The sequence below is a fragment of the Manis javanica genome, chromosome 3 (assembly GCF_040802235.1).
Source record: "Manis javanica isolate MJ-LG chromosome 3, MJ_LKY, whole genome shotgun sequence".
Lineage (NCBI taxonomy): Eukaryota > Metazoa > Chordata > Mammalia > Pholidota > Manidae > Manis > Manis javanica.
Window position 1 is genome coordinate 60,839,225 of NC_133158.1, and position 16,461 is coordinate 60,855,685.

Genomic DNA, 16,461 nt, shown 5'->3' on the forward strand with positions numbered 1-16,461 from the left:
ACTTCCCCCTAGCCCCTGGCAGCCACAAATCTGTTTTGATTCTATAGATTTGCCTATTTTGGACATTCATATAAATGGAATCATACACTATGTGGTCTTTCAATTTGGGGTTATGATGAATAATGCTGCTGTGAACATTTGCATTCAAGCTGTGTGGACATGTTTTCAGTTCTCTTGGATATATATCTAGACGTGGAATTGCTGGGTCATATGGTAATTCTATTTTTTAACCTTTTGAGGAACTACCAGACTGTTTCCCAAAGCGACTATACCATGTCACATCCCCACCAGCAGTGTAGGAGGGGTCCAGCTGCTCTACATCCTCACCACACTCACTATCTACCTTTTAGGTTTAGCCATCCTAGTAGATGTGAGGGGTATCTCTGTGGTTTTAATTATATTTGCTAGTAATATTGAGCATCTTTTCATGTACTTGCTGGCTATTTGTGTATCTTCTTTGGAGAAATGTCTCTCAGGTCCTCCACCTACTTTAAATTGGATTTTTTTTTATGGGTTCATGTTTAATCTCTGTTACTATAAGTCTCTTGAAGGCAGTGATAGTATTTGGACAAAATCATGAACTTTGGAGTTGTATTCCACTAATTTGGTATCCAGCCCCATCTGTGGCCCTGACTGTAACTTGACAAGTTACTTAATTTTCCCACACATCAGTTTTCTTGTTGGTAAGATGGGAATAATAATACCTACCTTTTGGGGAATGTAAATTAGTTCAACCATTGTGGAAAGCAATACGGAGGTTCCTCAAAAAACTAAAAATAGAAATACCATTTGACCCGGAAATTCCACTCCTAGGAATTTACCCAAAGAAAACAAGTTCTCAGATTTAAAAAGACATATGCACCCCTATGTTTACTACAGCACTATTTACAAAAGCCAAGATATGGAAGCAACCTAAGTGTCCATCAACAGATGAATGCATAAAGAAGTGGTACATATACACAATGGAATACTATCCTGCCATAGAAACAAACAAATCCTACCATTTGCAACAACATGGATGGAGTTAGAGGGTATTATGCTCAGTGAAATAAGCCAGGCAGACAAAGACAGGTACCAAATGATTTCCCTCATTTGTGGAGTATAACGAAGACAAAGCAAAACTGAAGGAACAAAAGAGCAGCAGACTCACAGACTCCAAGAAGGGACTAGTGGTTACCAAGGGGCAGGGGTGGGGAGGGAGAAGAGGATTGAGGGCTATTATAATTAGTACACATGGTGTGTGTGGGGGGGGTCATGGGGAAGACAGTGTAGCACAGAGAAGGCAAGTAGTGACGCTGTAGCATCTTACTACACTGATGGACAGTGATTTTAATGGAGTATGGAGGGACTGATAATATGGGTGAATGTAGTAACCACATTGTTTTTCATGTGAAACCTTCATAAGAGTTTATATCAATGATACCTTAATAAAAAAAATATCTACCTTATAAAATGAAGATAAGGATTAAATGAAATAATGACTATAAAGCCCAGACAGTGTCATCCCTTATAATAACAATTAGTGAACATTAGCCATTATTTTTGTTATCTCCACATCTCCAATGTTATCTCCACATTTTCACATTTTCGATTTCTTAAACACAAGAGGTGCTCAATGAGTATTTGCAAATGAATAAACTGGGGACTAAAGGTATTTTAGCTTTTTTATAGCTGTTGTTATGACTATCTATCTATGAAAAGGTAAAACAACCCAATTATGGAACATAGGCTGAACAAGTGGATAAAATTAAAAAGATACATAGGCACTCAAATTCTCAAAACAATCACCAAAGAAAACATTTCACCAGGTGTGAGAAAAAAAATCCTAAATGGAGTAAATTCAATGGGAACAATGAGAAATGCTTGGCCAAAGACATCCAGATCCAAAAATGTCATGTCATTATTTGAATCTTCAAAATAAAGAGATCCCAAACTTCAGTAAAGGAGACTGGTTTGGAGAAAGATATTCAGGAAAGCATCTTAATCTACAGCAAGAATACACTGAGGCTGAGGAAGGAATTGCATTGCTAATGATAACCAAATGGTAGACCTTAACTGACAATACTGGTTGCAGACTCACTCTAGTCCCCTAGAAATAGAGGTTGACTGGTCTTCATGATGGATTGAAAGACTACAGTTCCCTGTGCCTTCTATGCTGCCTTAAACAGAGTAACTGGTTGTTTGAGACTTGGACTACAGTTTTTAGGAAGATGGCAGAACTTTAAAACATCCCAGGGCAAACTGGACAAGCCAAACTATGAGGCACTAAGCATGGAAACTAACCCAAAACCTTGAATGCCAGGCAAAGTATCTGACTTCCATTTGCTAACTAATGACAAGACATGGGGTCAGGCGAAGTGGGAGAGAGACTGAAACAATGAAAGCAGTGCTTCAGAAAGGCTATCTGAATCAGAGATGGTGGGAATGGAGATAGAAAGTTGGGAATCAAGACTCAGGGGCAAAGAGATTAAAACCAACCTCTCCAATTTTAATCCCCAAAACACGGCATGGCTCAGAACAGACAACCAGTTTATGCATCGTGAAGTGTGTCATCACGAGTAAAGATGGTTCTCAACTTTGTTTCTCATTACCTCGTTACTCTGATCATGATCTAATAAGTGGAAGAGAGTAATAGTTATAACAGTAACTACTATTACTATTACCACTAATAATTGCCACTACTTACATTACTTTGTGCTATTACACTAAGCACTTTATTTTTATTAAAGTATCATTGATATATAATCTTATATTGGTTTCAAATGTAAAACACAGTAATTCAACCATTACCTATATTATTAAATCTTCACCCCCTCTAGTGCGGCTACTATCTATCAACATAGAAAGATGTTACAGAATCATTGACAATATTCTCCATGCTGTACTACCATCCCGTGACCAACTCATATTGTGATCGCAAATTATTGTGCCCCTTTAACTTCCTCCCCTTCCCCCCAACCCATCACTGCCCCTTCCTCTTGGTAACCACTAATCACTTCTCAGTGTCTCTGAGTCTAGTGCTGTTTTGTTCCTTCTGTTTTGCTTTGTTTTTATATTCCACAAAGGAATGAAGCTTTCCCAGTCACAATATAGGTAGGTCACAGGGAAGGCAGTACAGCACAGAGAACACAAGTTAAATATTTGCGGTTTACATATATTCGGGTTCCTGCCAGAATGTGATCTTGATCCAAGACAAAGACTATTTTTAAAAAGGCCCTTTTCAAAACAGGTTTCAAAATCAGGACACTCTCCTGGTTTTAAAAGCATTCTATCCCATTTAAACTGACAAAAGTATATCCTCCTATCACTATTAACCAGAAATTAAAGTTTGGCAGTAAGAGGCATAAAGTTTCTCACACAAATGACTGGCAAGAAAAACCTGTTATTCTGTTTTAGAAGGAAAGCAATTTAATGCCATTGCTTATGCACAATCTTACATTTTTATGCATACGGTTGTTTAAAAATGCTAAATATTTTTGTCCTTTCTATTCATGACTTATCAGAATTATAAAAAGTAATTTCAGAAAAGACTGAGTTAGGCAGGGGAAAATCTATTACTTAGAATTACTAAATTAAAGCCAGGGTTTTCCAAGTTAAATTGGAGTTTTAAACGGATCACTTAATTTGAGCCATCTCCCATTAACGAACCTCCTCCATGGCTCCCAAATTCATTGCTAGCCATTACAACTTAAACCAAAAACCACGTAAGTGCTTGTACAGCTCAAATCGCGAAACGCCTTTAACTGATAACGTTGCTTTTACCATGTTTAAAAAAAAATCCCGTAGGGCAAGTACTATTCATATTTTATGGATGGAGCAACTGAAGCCAATCCCTTGCCCAAGTATACAGGCTATTAAACCGCAGAGCCTGAGGTAGGGTCCAGGGCTTCTCGTTTTTAGTTCAGCTGTTTTGGCACTTCGAAGTCGGCTTGCTTAATCCCGGGACTTTAAATCCCAGGGGCTTGCTGTAATGGAGAAAAATCACCACGAAATTTAGCGAGGCTCCACGCCTAAACTGGGAACCAAACGGGTAGCGAACCCTGACGCGCGTCCCTCAAGGCCAGACAGCCAAACCGTCCTCTGGCTGTTTACCAAGGCGGAGCTGGTCTCCCGGGACAGGTGACCACAGCCAAGGACTCCAAAGCCCACCGGCCCAAACCCTACTGACTTCAGAAGGCGAGCGGGTAGCCGCCCGCTCTCAGGCCCCGCCCCGCGCAACCCCGCCCCGCCCCGAGCGGCGCGCGCACCCGCCGCTTCGCGCCGCGTGACTCGGCGGGGACGCGCGGGGTGAGCTCCGGACCTCGCCACTTCCGACGCGGACGTTGGTTCAGGTTCCGGGGCGCCGCGTTGCTCTTGGCCTGCGGCTCGCGCGCGGCGCTCTCCGGAGTGGCCCTGCGGCGGCCAGGATGGAGGAGGCCGGAGCGACGGTAGCCACGGGCGGGGAGGCCGAGCTGAACTTGTCCCGCCTCAGCGTGTCCCCCGAGACGCTGGAGTTGGAGCTGGAGGCTTGGGGCGAGGAGCGGCGCGGCGCGCGGGAGGCGCTGCAACGGCTACTGCTCTCGCACAACCGTCTGGTGTCGCTGCCGCGGGCGCTGGGCAACGGCTTCCAGCACTTGCAGCAGCTGGACGTGAGCGGCAACGCGTTGACTGAGCTCGGGCCGGAGCTGCTCGCGCTGCGGGGCCTGCGCACGCTTCTGGCCAAGAACAACCGGCTTGGCGGGCCCGGTGCGCTGCCCAAAGGCCTGGCCCAGTCGTCGCTCTGCCGCAGCCTCCAAATGCTCAACCTCAGCGGGAACTGCTTCCAGGAGGTGCCCGCCTCGCTGCTGGAGCTGCGCGGCCTGCAGACCCTCTGTCTGGGCGGAAACCAGCTGCAGAGCATCCCGGCCGAGATCGAGAACTTGCAGAGGTGAGCGAGGCCCCGCCAGACGAGGAGGGAGGCCAGGGGCGTTGTCCAGGAGATTCGGCGTGCCGGGCCTGGCCCTGGCGCCGTTCAGTTACCACAGGACTTCTTGCGGGTTATCTAACTCTTTGGCAGTGAGTACTGCCCGGCCATCTTAGAGTTGGAAGCGACGATCCAGTTTGAGACAGCGTTTGGGATGTTACGTTTGCCAAATGCAGATTTTAGATGCAATTCTTTTTTGGGTCTGGGGGAATGATCTGAACTGAGCAGGTATTACAACAAATGTAAATCTCGGTTATTACCTCCTCCCTGCGAAGTCTTTGGGTGGTTTCTACGCCTTCAGATCAAAGTTTATATGCCTTTTAGCGTGACATACAACTTATTCTGATTTGTCTCCTCTCGGTACATTTTCTGCTTCCTCTTCTCTGTAGCTATACCAACAGTATTATTTGTGGAATTCAGCGAGCCGTGCACTTCATTAGCACCTTATGAGCACTCACTATGTGTACATCTGTGCTGTTCCCTTTACCTGGAACGTTTGCACATGGCTGAACTTAACGTTCATCCTTCAGGACCTATCCCGAGGGTCATCTCTTTGGTTTTTTTCCTTTACTATTTCCCGGACAACAATTAATTATTGCTTAAATAATCTTCTGTACCTCATTCATCCCGCCACTGCATTCATTATATTTTGTTGATTATACTTTGTTTACAGGTCTGTCCCACCCACTAGATTATTCAGTAAAATGTATGTTGAATTAAATGGAGGGAGGAAGCAGAGAGAAGCAAGATAGCAAAAGTCTTCTAAGGTGCTCTGCAGGGAAGTGAGAAATTGAGCAGGAGCCAGTGTATTGTTACAAGTGGGGGGAAAAAATATCTTCCATCTGTAAAATAGTCTCATATCCTTTATTGAAAATTCTGAGATAGCAGTGTTAGAGTTGGAAAGGACATCAGATTAAGCGTAGTGAAAAGAACGGTGTCCCACCTTAGGCAAGCCATTTAACATATCCTGACTACAGCTTCCTAATAAGCAGAATGAGGCTTTTGGACAAGAGTTACCTTCATTTACTCATCATCAGATATTTCTTGAGTACCTACCATGTGTCAAGCACTGTCCTAAGTGCTGGGGATACAATCATGAACATACCATGACCCCATGGAACTAATATACTAACAAGAAACATTAAACTATTAACTGTAAACCTCATTATTTGATTACAACTGTAATAAGTTCTATGAAGACATAGGAGTGCCTTGAAACAAAAGAGCGGAGGGAGACTTAGTTTGGTCCTTGAGCAAGTAATATTTGATGAGCTTTTGAAGGCAGAGTAAGAACTAGCTAGGAGAAGGTTGGGTGGGATGAGTCTAGGTAGAAGGAGCAGCACATATGAAAGCCCAGAGGCAAGAGGTAATGAAGGGACTTTGCAGTGGAGCGTAGTGAGGAAGTGACCAAGAAGAACAGTGGCATATTTGGACCAGATCCCAGACATGTCAGATCTTGAAGGTGGTGGTTTTAGATTATATTCTAAGTACACAGGAATTTTAAGCTGTCGTTGCTGCACAAGAAGGTAGTGGGAAGAGGGTGGAGAGATGAGAAGAGATTTTGAGGCCTGGTTAGGAGGCCTTTATAGTAGAGTCAGTGATGATGGTAGCTTATACCAGAATGATGCCAGGTGAGATAGAAAGAAATAGAAGGGTTGGAGAGAGATTTAGGTGTAAAATTGGCATCTTTGATTCCTTCTAATTTTGAAACTGTACGATTCCAACCTTCTTATTTGAATTTTCTCAGTATACTAAGAAAAACCCAGAGGAAGTATTATGCCCATTACATGGGGAGAAAGGTAGGCAAAAATACTATTTATTGAATACTTAAAATGCAGTGGGCTGTTGTAAGGGCTCTAAATATGTTTGTTAATTCTCACAATGACTCTGAGATGAGAGGAAAAAAACAGGGTCTGAGTGGTTAAGTCATAAGGTCACAAAGCCAGTGGGTGATAGAACTGGATTTGACCTCTGGGTTCCATGACTCCAAACCCATGAATATCCCACAGTGACACAATAGGACTAGAACCTCATTCTTCTGATTTCTGTTACTTTGCATATGTGATCAGAAGGATTGGTCAAGGCTGTTTGCCTGGTTAATCTGCTTTTCTGGGCCAAAAAATGACTATGTCTTTTGGTCATTGTGCCTTTGGCTCCAATCATGTATTGGGATTTTTTTAGGTCAGAGTTTTCATTTTTAAATGGTGTGCTTCAGAAAGATAAGAATCAAAAAAGGTTTAGGTCATGCTTCAAATAAGAACTCAGGTTGAGTGTAGGCTCAAAAGGTCATGTAGAAATCTGCTCTTAGAAGTAGAAACAGCCTAGTCAGTGGCCTAATTCACCCCCCCTTTTTTTTATAGATGAAGAAACTGAGATTTAGTATCAATGACTTCTTTGAGGCAGATAGTGACATTGAGATTCATGTGGTTAAACCTTCAAAGGCTGATTACTACTCAGTACTAAAATAATGTGTTACAGCTTTGAAAATGTAGAGGTTCAGTCACTTAAATCCTGAAGTACCTGCCCAAGAAACTTTGGCCTTCAGTACCTCTTGCCTCTGGGCTTTCATATGTGCTGCTCCTTCTACCTAGACTCATCCCACCCAACCTTCTCCTAGCTACTTCTTACTCTGACTTCAAAAGCTCATCAAATATTACTTGTTCAGGGACCAAACTATCCTCTCTTAGAATATCAGGGACCCCCTAAATCTCATTGATGACCCTGACATCTATTGTATACTATGCCGTGTTGCTTTTAAAACCAGGTGTTTTTGTGATTAGGAAAATACCTATCCTCTTTAACAGCAATTTTAAAAATAATGCAGAGTATATAATGAAGGTCCCCTCTCTCCCTATGCTTCATCATTCCAGGAAGGAATAACAAATAACTCTTTGCTTAATTAGTGTAATTGACCTCTTCAGATTTAGAAGACACCTCTTAAGGGTGTCTTTATGTATGTTTTCTATACCCCAGTGGCAAAATTTTTAAAAAATGGTTTCAGAAATATAATTTTGAAGTATAACAAATAAATAGATGCTAAGAATCTTGCTTTTATGATTAACTTCATTCCCCCGGAGTAAATAAGGCTCAGTATGAACCTTGAGGTTATAGATGTAGATTCTTTCCATTAAAATATAAGGTATTCTTCAACAAATAGGTATAGTCATTGTTTAGTATAGTTTTTCTTTTTGTAATGTTGGAAGAGTAGATGTAATTCGTATTTTGACCTTTTTTTCTGAACTCTTACCTTTTATTCCTCTCAGTTAGCTTAGACATTAATTGGGGAAGGGCTTAATAACTTACCACCTAGTGGGCAACAGACAAGAAAGAAAACCAACGAAACGCACCAACGAAAAGCACCTGTTGCAGTGTTGATTGGCATCCAGGGTGCTAGGCATTTGGAAGATAGGCTTGAGCATAGGTGGGTTTTGTCGGTACCATTCCCCACAATCTTTTCTTCTCAAGTAATGCCTGCCTTTTTCTGTTCATAACCCCTCTTCCACTAGCTGCTTGTTGTGGTTTTAGAAATTGAAGATAATATTGTGATAGAAACAAAAGCTAAATATTAATGCCCTGTAATGTTTTGAAGGTATTGTGCAACAGATTGATACCTTACAAATGGGGACTGGACCAGATAATAGGATAAATAGACTAGAATGTGATAGTGTTTAATAAAACCCTTTTTCCCATTTAGAGTGACACACTGAGTTCTTCTCTGGGTTCTTCCTTCTGATTTCTTTCTTTTATTGCCTTAATTTGGGGTGAGTACCAAGAGATGATTCTTCCATTTGAATTTCTACTTTTGAACATATAATATACTTAGCCTATGGTGAGTGATACTATTTGAAAACGATTCAGTATGGGATGCTGCTTGAAGAAAATGACTTTGTTTTTCACAAATGTATAGTTCTTATTTTTTGTGTCTCTGTGTTTTCTGCCCCTTTGTATACAAATCTGTCTCACTTTAATTCCATCTCCCTTTAGCCATCCATAACACAGGACAAATGTATATTTGTGTTACATTTAATATCATTTTTATTTAGGTAGAGAAGCAAAATATTTTCTACTTACACTTGTGGGTAAAGTTGATTGACATTAAGGCACCCAGTGTTTTTTCAGTGGCTCATCGGCCCTCACTAGAGAAAAGGCACCCACTTAAGTATCCCTAAGGAGTGGAGAAATGAAGTACATTTAAGAAACAAGCTTAAGGATTCTGTTAATGATAAACAGAAAGAAAAGGAAGAATTCTTGTATAATAAATTCTGTGAATAGTTTTTCTGTTCCCTATTTTTGTCAACACTGAAAGAGTAGACTTGTTTAAAGCCTGATTAACAGAGGTGCAATATTGATAAGCATAAGAAACTTTTAAATACTACAGGTTTGCTTTAAATTCAATAATAGTTTCCTTTCTCCTGCAAAAGAATGTTTGGAAAGGGTAGATAGGTTTTAGAAATTTAATTCCCACAAATCATTAAAGGCTTTAAGTCTCTAGAACTTGGGAAATTATTTCAAAGTGAGAAATAAACCTGAAGGTGTAAATTCAGTGCTGGTTGTGTATTCTGATTGATGATACCCATCTGTTACAAAAGAGAATTTACGTAATTTCAAAAATCGTGGGCTTGGTTATATTTTGGACCACAGGATCCTCCTCTGCCAAAGACACAGTAACTACTAAGGTTTGGCATCTTCTCTGTCTGCATACCTCCCCACCCCACTCCAAAGCATTGCGAGAAGACATTGAGTAGTAACTTTATCACCAGACACTAGTTTTTCTTGGTTCCTAACTTAAATAAATTGAAAGAATAATGTTTGTTTTCAGACTCACTGCTCCCTTTCTTCATTTTCTTTTCTTTTCTTCCCTGTTAGAGTATGCAGCAAGCTCTTATTCAATTATTGAATCCTTTATAAAATGACTTACAAGTTTGCTAAAATTTTTCCCCAAATAGTCTTCTTATTAAAATAGTTCCTTTACCAGGGTAGTTTCTGTTATTTGACTCCAAATATTCTCTTCTATTTCATTCTATTCTGTCCTATCCTATCCTGGTAGCTCTTGAAATATAGAGATTTCTAAATAACTGAACATTAACTTAAACCATATTTAGTAGAATCAAAAAATTCCTTTTTCACCAGTGCTTTAAATTAACAGTTAATTGTATGTGGGTGAATTCAGTCTTATGACCAGACAGTTGATTTTTGCTACAAAGTAATCTTTCAAAGAAAAAAGAAAATGTGACAGAATTAAAGTTATCTGTTTACTTTTACTAAGCATTACAAACTCTAAAGAGAGAGATGCAATCTTGAAAAGATTTACACAAGAGTATTAATATATTTTTTAAATGACAAGTTCACATTCAAGTTGGCTTTTTGAATCATCACACAAGAAATTCAACAAATGGAAGAAATCATAGCTGAGAAAATATGTATGATAAGGCAGTCTGCAAAGGGTTTTACATAGGTTTCCTAACTTTAGAGAGGTATAAGAGGAACTTCATCAGTGAAACAAGAGTAAGAAGTTTAAAAATGGACAATTATGAAAACCCCAATTAGACTCACTAGAAATGAAAAATATTATTATGAACTCAATGGGCTGAATGGTAGATTGAAGTTAGATGAGTTAAGCTAAAAGATACTACTGAGGCATCTCTTGGAAAGCAGCACAAAAAGATAAAGAAATGAAAATATGAAAGAAATGTTAAAAGATATGGAGAATTGATCCTGAAGTTCAAATTTTTGTTTACTAGGAATTCTAGAAGAATAGACAGAATGTAGGAAAGGCATGTTTGAAGTAGTAGTAGCTAAGAATTTCCTGTAATTAAAGGGAGCACTCCAAACAGATATTTTGATACATCATAGTAAAACGTCAGAAAAATAGGGATAGAGAAAAAAGATCCTAAAAACTGGTAAGAAAAAATAAAACAGATTACCTACAAAAGAACAATAGTAATACTCATTGTGATAATATAATGGAATGGTATTTTGCTAGTGCTAAGGAAAAGTAACTGGCAACCTAGAATTTTATGCCCAGCCAAGCTATTATTCAAGAGTAAGGGAAAGAAATAAAAACATCAGAGACAAAAGACTCAAAGGTTAACAACCAGGGATCCTGGCTGAAAGAACTTTGAAAGGATGTACTACAAGAAAAATGAAGCTTTAAAAGAAATAGCAAGCTGCCAGAAACAATGGTGAACAAAGGAATTGGTAAAACATACTGATGAATCTGCATCATTATTGGTTGGAAATAAATTTATTTTCAATTCAAGGTAGAACTAATTCTAGGTAATGGTATGGAGAAAAAGAGAAGGAAGTATAGATGTGTGTTTGGAAGTGAGGGGAGAGCAAAGAAGTTGAAGAGGTAACTACAAGCAAATTAGAAATAACGTATACAGTTCAAAACAGTAGAGGGGAAATGGGATGAAAGGAAACTTGATGAGCAGCACAACAAAAGCACTGAAGGGAAAAAGGATACTGAGCTGTCTCATGGCAATAGGAAACACAAGGCTAGTTGTATCAAACTCAAGTCCTGTTTACGTGAGTTAATACTCAAAATAGAAATATCCCAATAAGTGAAAAGTAAAGGGGTAGAAGATGTAGCAGGCAATCTCTGTCATTTCAGCCCTGGACTACTGCATTAGGCTCCAGTCTGGCCTTCCTACTTCTGCGGCTGCTATCGCACTCTCTCCCCACCACTTCCCCAGGTATTTTCCACACTATAGCCAACTGTAAGTCAAGTTATAAAACCAGCCTTTGTTCAAAACCCTTCCTACCCAGGATAAAATTTGAAATCCTTACTGAGGCTCTTTGGGCCCTCCGTGATCTGCACTTCACGCTACCTCTTTGACCGTGGCTCTCCTGCCTCTGTAACCCTCAGGGGGATAGAGCAAAAATTGATAGAACTATAAATGGAAGAGGGAAAAAACTGTGGTTCTGGACTAACCACTGGAGCAAGAAGGCGAAGTAAGAGATACTATGAAAAATTAAAGCTCACAGTTTGTAAGCTCAATCCTAATAGCTACACGTTCTTTTTACACACATGAAGTGTAAACAAAAATAGACCATTATATAGGCCACAGAAGAACAAGGTTAGGCAAAATACATATTTAACAACACCAAAGCTTCCAACTAATTAATGAAAGTCATATAACCCATCAGAAAAATGGGTAAAGGATAGAAAATAGGCCATTATCTTAAAGATGTACAATTGGCCGTTCCCTGGGACTCTGATTTAGTGGATCTGGATAGAGCCTGAATTTTCTATTTTTAAAAGTATCCCAGGTAATTCTTTCCCTGGAAGTTTGGGTAATTAATAGTTTATTAGGCTATCTTCTCTCCCATTTAAAGGTGTCTTAGAAGAATGATAGGGTCTATTGTGTTACTAGACTTAACAGGAAGACAAAAGTAGCATAGTAACGGGAAAGGTCTGTGTACATACATTTTATTTATATTGATGTGTATTGTATGAACAGATTCTGCCACTCCCTGCAAAAATCTCTTAGAGCTTTTCTACAGTCATCACCACAAGGAGTCCCACTACATTTTAGTGCAATGTATGCTGTGTCTAAAATGTTAAGTTGTTGTTAGAAAACAAGATAATTATCTGTAACTTTAATTTCATGATTGAAGTCAGTTTTATGTAATTTATTAGCTGCTGAAGAATGCATTTGCTATAATAAAAAGCAAAGAAGAAATAAATAAGAAATAAAAGCCTAGAGTTTGGCAATGTTTTTCTACTCTTCAAAGAAAAGCTAGTCGTTTTCCCATTGCCAGTAGTGCGTCTGATCCAAGCCTACCAGCAGCAGACCTCGGGGTTCCTGTAAACCGGCCTTCCTTATATCTGAGTTCTTCAATGTGAATGCTCTTCATGTTAAAAGATACACCCATTGTCCCATCAAAGCCCCCTCTTCCCACCTGAGGTGTCCTCTTTCCTCCTATCTAAAGGGGCTAAATTCAGAGTCCAGCTGAAGTCACAGGTACTGGGCCTTTTGTTACTTCTCTGCTTTTTAAACTCCGGAATCATTTATGGATTGTCCACTTATTTTCAGTATTTTAATCACGTTATGCTTATTTTTGCACTTGTTTTGTGTTTAATTATAATACTGTCTAACATTGACATATCTTGTCTGCTTACCTATAATACATGCTCCCTGTTGCATTACTTTTCGAGAGACTGTTTACTGCATGGCAAATCCCTAAGTAGAACATTTGCTGAATGAATAAGTGCAGTGTGTTCACTGTAATAAGGACAGTGGTGTATCTTGCCTAATTTTTGCTTATTTACTTTTTTTTTGTTTTGTTCATTTATTTTTGCAGTTTAGAGTGTTTATATCTTGGAGGAAACTTCATCAAAGAAATCCCACCAGAATTAGCAAATCTGCCTTGTCTGAATTACTTGGTATTATGTGACAACAAAATCCAGAGTGTGCCTCCTCAGCTTTCACAGTGAGTAGTTTCAGGCATTTTATGTACACACAGAGATCCCTACTTAGAAATTACTGTCCTGCGTTCACCCCACTTTTCACATGTCCTGTTTTATACGTAGACATGAATTAGGTGTTCTCAAAGTAAGTGGTTCATGAGAATTACAGTTCTCATGTTGGCTGTGAGTTGAATTGCTTATTTTTAATGTTACTCTTAAATGGTCTGTTTTTTCCTCAAAATACTAGTTTAGCCTGATTAATCAAAAGTAGAGCATTAATTTGGCTAGATTTCTTCAGGTTTTGTGGGATTATACTGATTTTACATTTGACATGAGTAGCCTTATTCTAATGAGATGTGAAGGATCTTGATTCCTGTTACATTTGAAATCTTCCCTCTTTTATCTTTTTTAAAATAAAAGGTACATAACATAAAATGCACAAATCTTAGTGTACAGCCCAGTGAATTTTGACATATATATACACTCATGTAACCATCACCTAGATCAGAAATCTTTCCTTTTTTACGGAATCTGAGTGATAAAGCATGCTAAAAAAAAATCTTTAAATGTAGCATTTACATCAGCAAACATATGAGAATATTCTCTTATTCTAAGTTGACTAGATTCCATGAGGAAAAGTCCCTCATGACATTTACAAATCTACACACTCAGTCTAGTTTCATTTGCTTTTTATTTTACTTCTATTGACTTTAATCTTAATCACTCACAGGAAAATTACATTCTTCACTTAACTTTCTTGGTAGTCACCTTGCTTACTGCTGTTGATTTTTGTACTGCATCCATTCCAGGTTGAATTCACTTCGTTCCCTCAGCCTTCACAATAACTTGCTGACATATCTGCCTCGAGAGATCCTTAACCTTATTCATTTGGAAGAGTTGAGTTTGAGAGGAAATCCATTGGTTGTTCGTTTTGTTAGAGATTTGACCTATGACCCTCCAACTCTTCTGGAATTAGCTGCACGGACCATTAAAATTCGAAATATCTCCTACACTCCTTACGACCTTCCTGGGAACCTTCTTAGATACTTGAGTTTAGCCAGCAATTGCCCAAACCCAAAGTGTGGAGGTAAGTGTACATGTTTCCCTTTTGGTTAGCTATTTTGTAATTGATGTTCTAAGCATTGTTTTAATTAGCTCACTTCTTTCAAAGTAAAGCAGTCAGTCTATTCCTGTTTTCCTCATCCTTTCACTCTTTTAATGGAAAGTAAGACATTTCTCCCTCCCTTCCTCCCTCCCTACCTTTCTTGCTTTTCTAAAAAATTATTTTCATAGTACTTCAGGATTCAAACAGAAGGAAAATACCCAGAAAGTCTCATCCTGCCTTGGAACCATCATAAGATAGTAAAGATGGTAAAATAAGAGGAAGCACAAAGGAAGCATAAACAGTCCTAATTGTTTAAAAAGAGTTTCTAAAATGTTTGGCCACCTAAACATTAGGACACTTTCTTAGACTCACCATTCTGAGTATCAGGTACCTTCATAGAGTATGATTCAGAATGTGGGACAATGGGCTGAATGCACCAGTTTCAGAATGTACTCTGGAGTTTTCTATTCTTTGAAATCCTAGGTTCAAAACGTCTTGAGCTTACAGCATTTGGAGGAAATTAAACAAATAATAGAATATATGGCAGAGTACTATTGGAAATCAGAGGGAGAGAGTACATTTAATTAGATCTGCGAAAAATGAGATGATCAAGTCTTAAAGTATGAGTTGGATTTTGATAGGTAAGATTGAGGATAGGAAATTATAGATGGAGAGAGCAAAATTGGAGACAAAACAATATGCGGCAGAATGTTGGATAAGTAATAATTTGGCTCAAATAAACACTTAGGGGAGTGATGAGAGAGGAGTAAAAGATACACTGAGGTCAGGTTATGAAGGGCCTGAAGTGCCAGGGTGTGTGAGTGGGAGATCATGCCTTGTAACAGGTCATTTTGTTTTGGCTCCCACATAAGAAACTACTTTTAAAAAATCTAACTTAATGGGAATACAGGAAAGTTTTTGCTGTTTGTAAGATAAATGTAGGTTCTAAGGAAATACTGCATAATGATGATCAGAGCCCAGTGAGATTTTCCCTGGAAGCCCCATCAATTGTATCTTGAAACTGTTAAGTTAAAAAAGGGAGAAAATTATTTAAGTTTCTCAGATAAAAGACAAAAAAACCCACTATTGGATTAAAGAGTAAAAAAAGAGGCAATACTCTAGGCCATTTGTGGCTACTCAACCTTTTTTTTTTATTATTGACATGTCATTGATATATAATCTTACATTGGTTTCAAGTATACAACACAGTGGTTCAGCAGTTACCCACATTATTAAATCCTCACTCCCACTATTGCAGTTACTATCTATCCACATAGGAAGATGTTACAGAATCGTTGGGTATATATTTTCCATGCTGTGCTACCATCCGCAAGACCAATTTATATTATGATTGAGAATTTTTGTTCCCCTTTTTTCCCTTTACCTTCCCTACCTACCCATCAAGCCCTTCTCCCATGATAACTCTCAGTTACTTCTCAGTGTCTGTGAGTCTACTGCTATTCTGTTCATTCTGTTCTGTTTTGTTTTTATATTCCACAAATAAGAGAAATCATATGGTATTTGTCTTTCTCCACCTGGCTTAGTTCACTGAGCAAAATACCCTCTAGGTCCATCCATGGTGTTGTAAAATGACAGGATTTCTTTATTATGGCTGAGTAATATTCCAGTGTGTTATATGTACCACTTCTTTATGCATTCATCTATTGATGGACACTTAGATTACTTCTATATCTTGGCTATTATAAATAGTTCAGTGATAATCATAGGTGTGCATATATCTTTTCAAGTCAGAGATTTTGTCTTCAGGTAAATTCTAGGAGTGGAATTACTGGGCTCTATGGTATTTCTATTTTTAGTTTTTTAAGGAATCTCCATGCCGCTTTCCACAGTGGCTTCACTAATACATTCCTACCAACAGAGTAGGAGGGTTCCCCATCCTCCACATCCTCATGTGGCTTCTCACTCTTAGAAGAGGTTGCTGTGCTGTGGCAAATTAGTACTTAAGTTTTTCTCAGTGGTTTTCTTTTCCTAAATTGTCTT

At 39.0% G+C, this 16,461-nt stretch overlaps 1 protein-coding gene across 3 annotated transcripts in view; it reads left to right on the forward strand.

Annotated features, from left to right (window-relative positions):
- The first annotated feature begins 4,263 nt into the window (after positions 1-4,263).
- The window catches only part of LRRC58 (leucine rich repeat containing 58), a 45,987-nt gene continuing 33,789 nt past the window's right edge, over positions 4,264-16,461 (forward strand). Inside the window, exons 1-3 of one of the 3 annotated variants that reach the window (XM_073231583.1) lie at positions 4,264-4,906; positions 13,250-13,378; positions 14,165-14,442. In XM_073231583.1, coding sequence (XP_073087684.1) covers positions 4,407-4,906; positions 13,250-13,378; positions 14,165-14,442 — 907 coding nt within the window. In that variant the 5' untranslated portion in view covers positions 4,264-4,406. The remainder of the gene's footprint in view (positions 4,907-13,249; positions 13,379-14,164; positions 14,443-16,461) is intronic. The other 2 variants (XM_073231582.1, XM_017645423.3) reach the window with 2 other exon arrangements.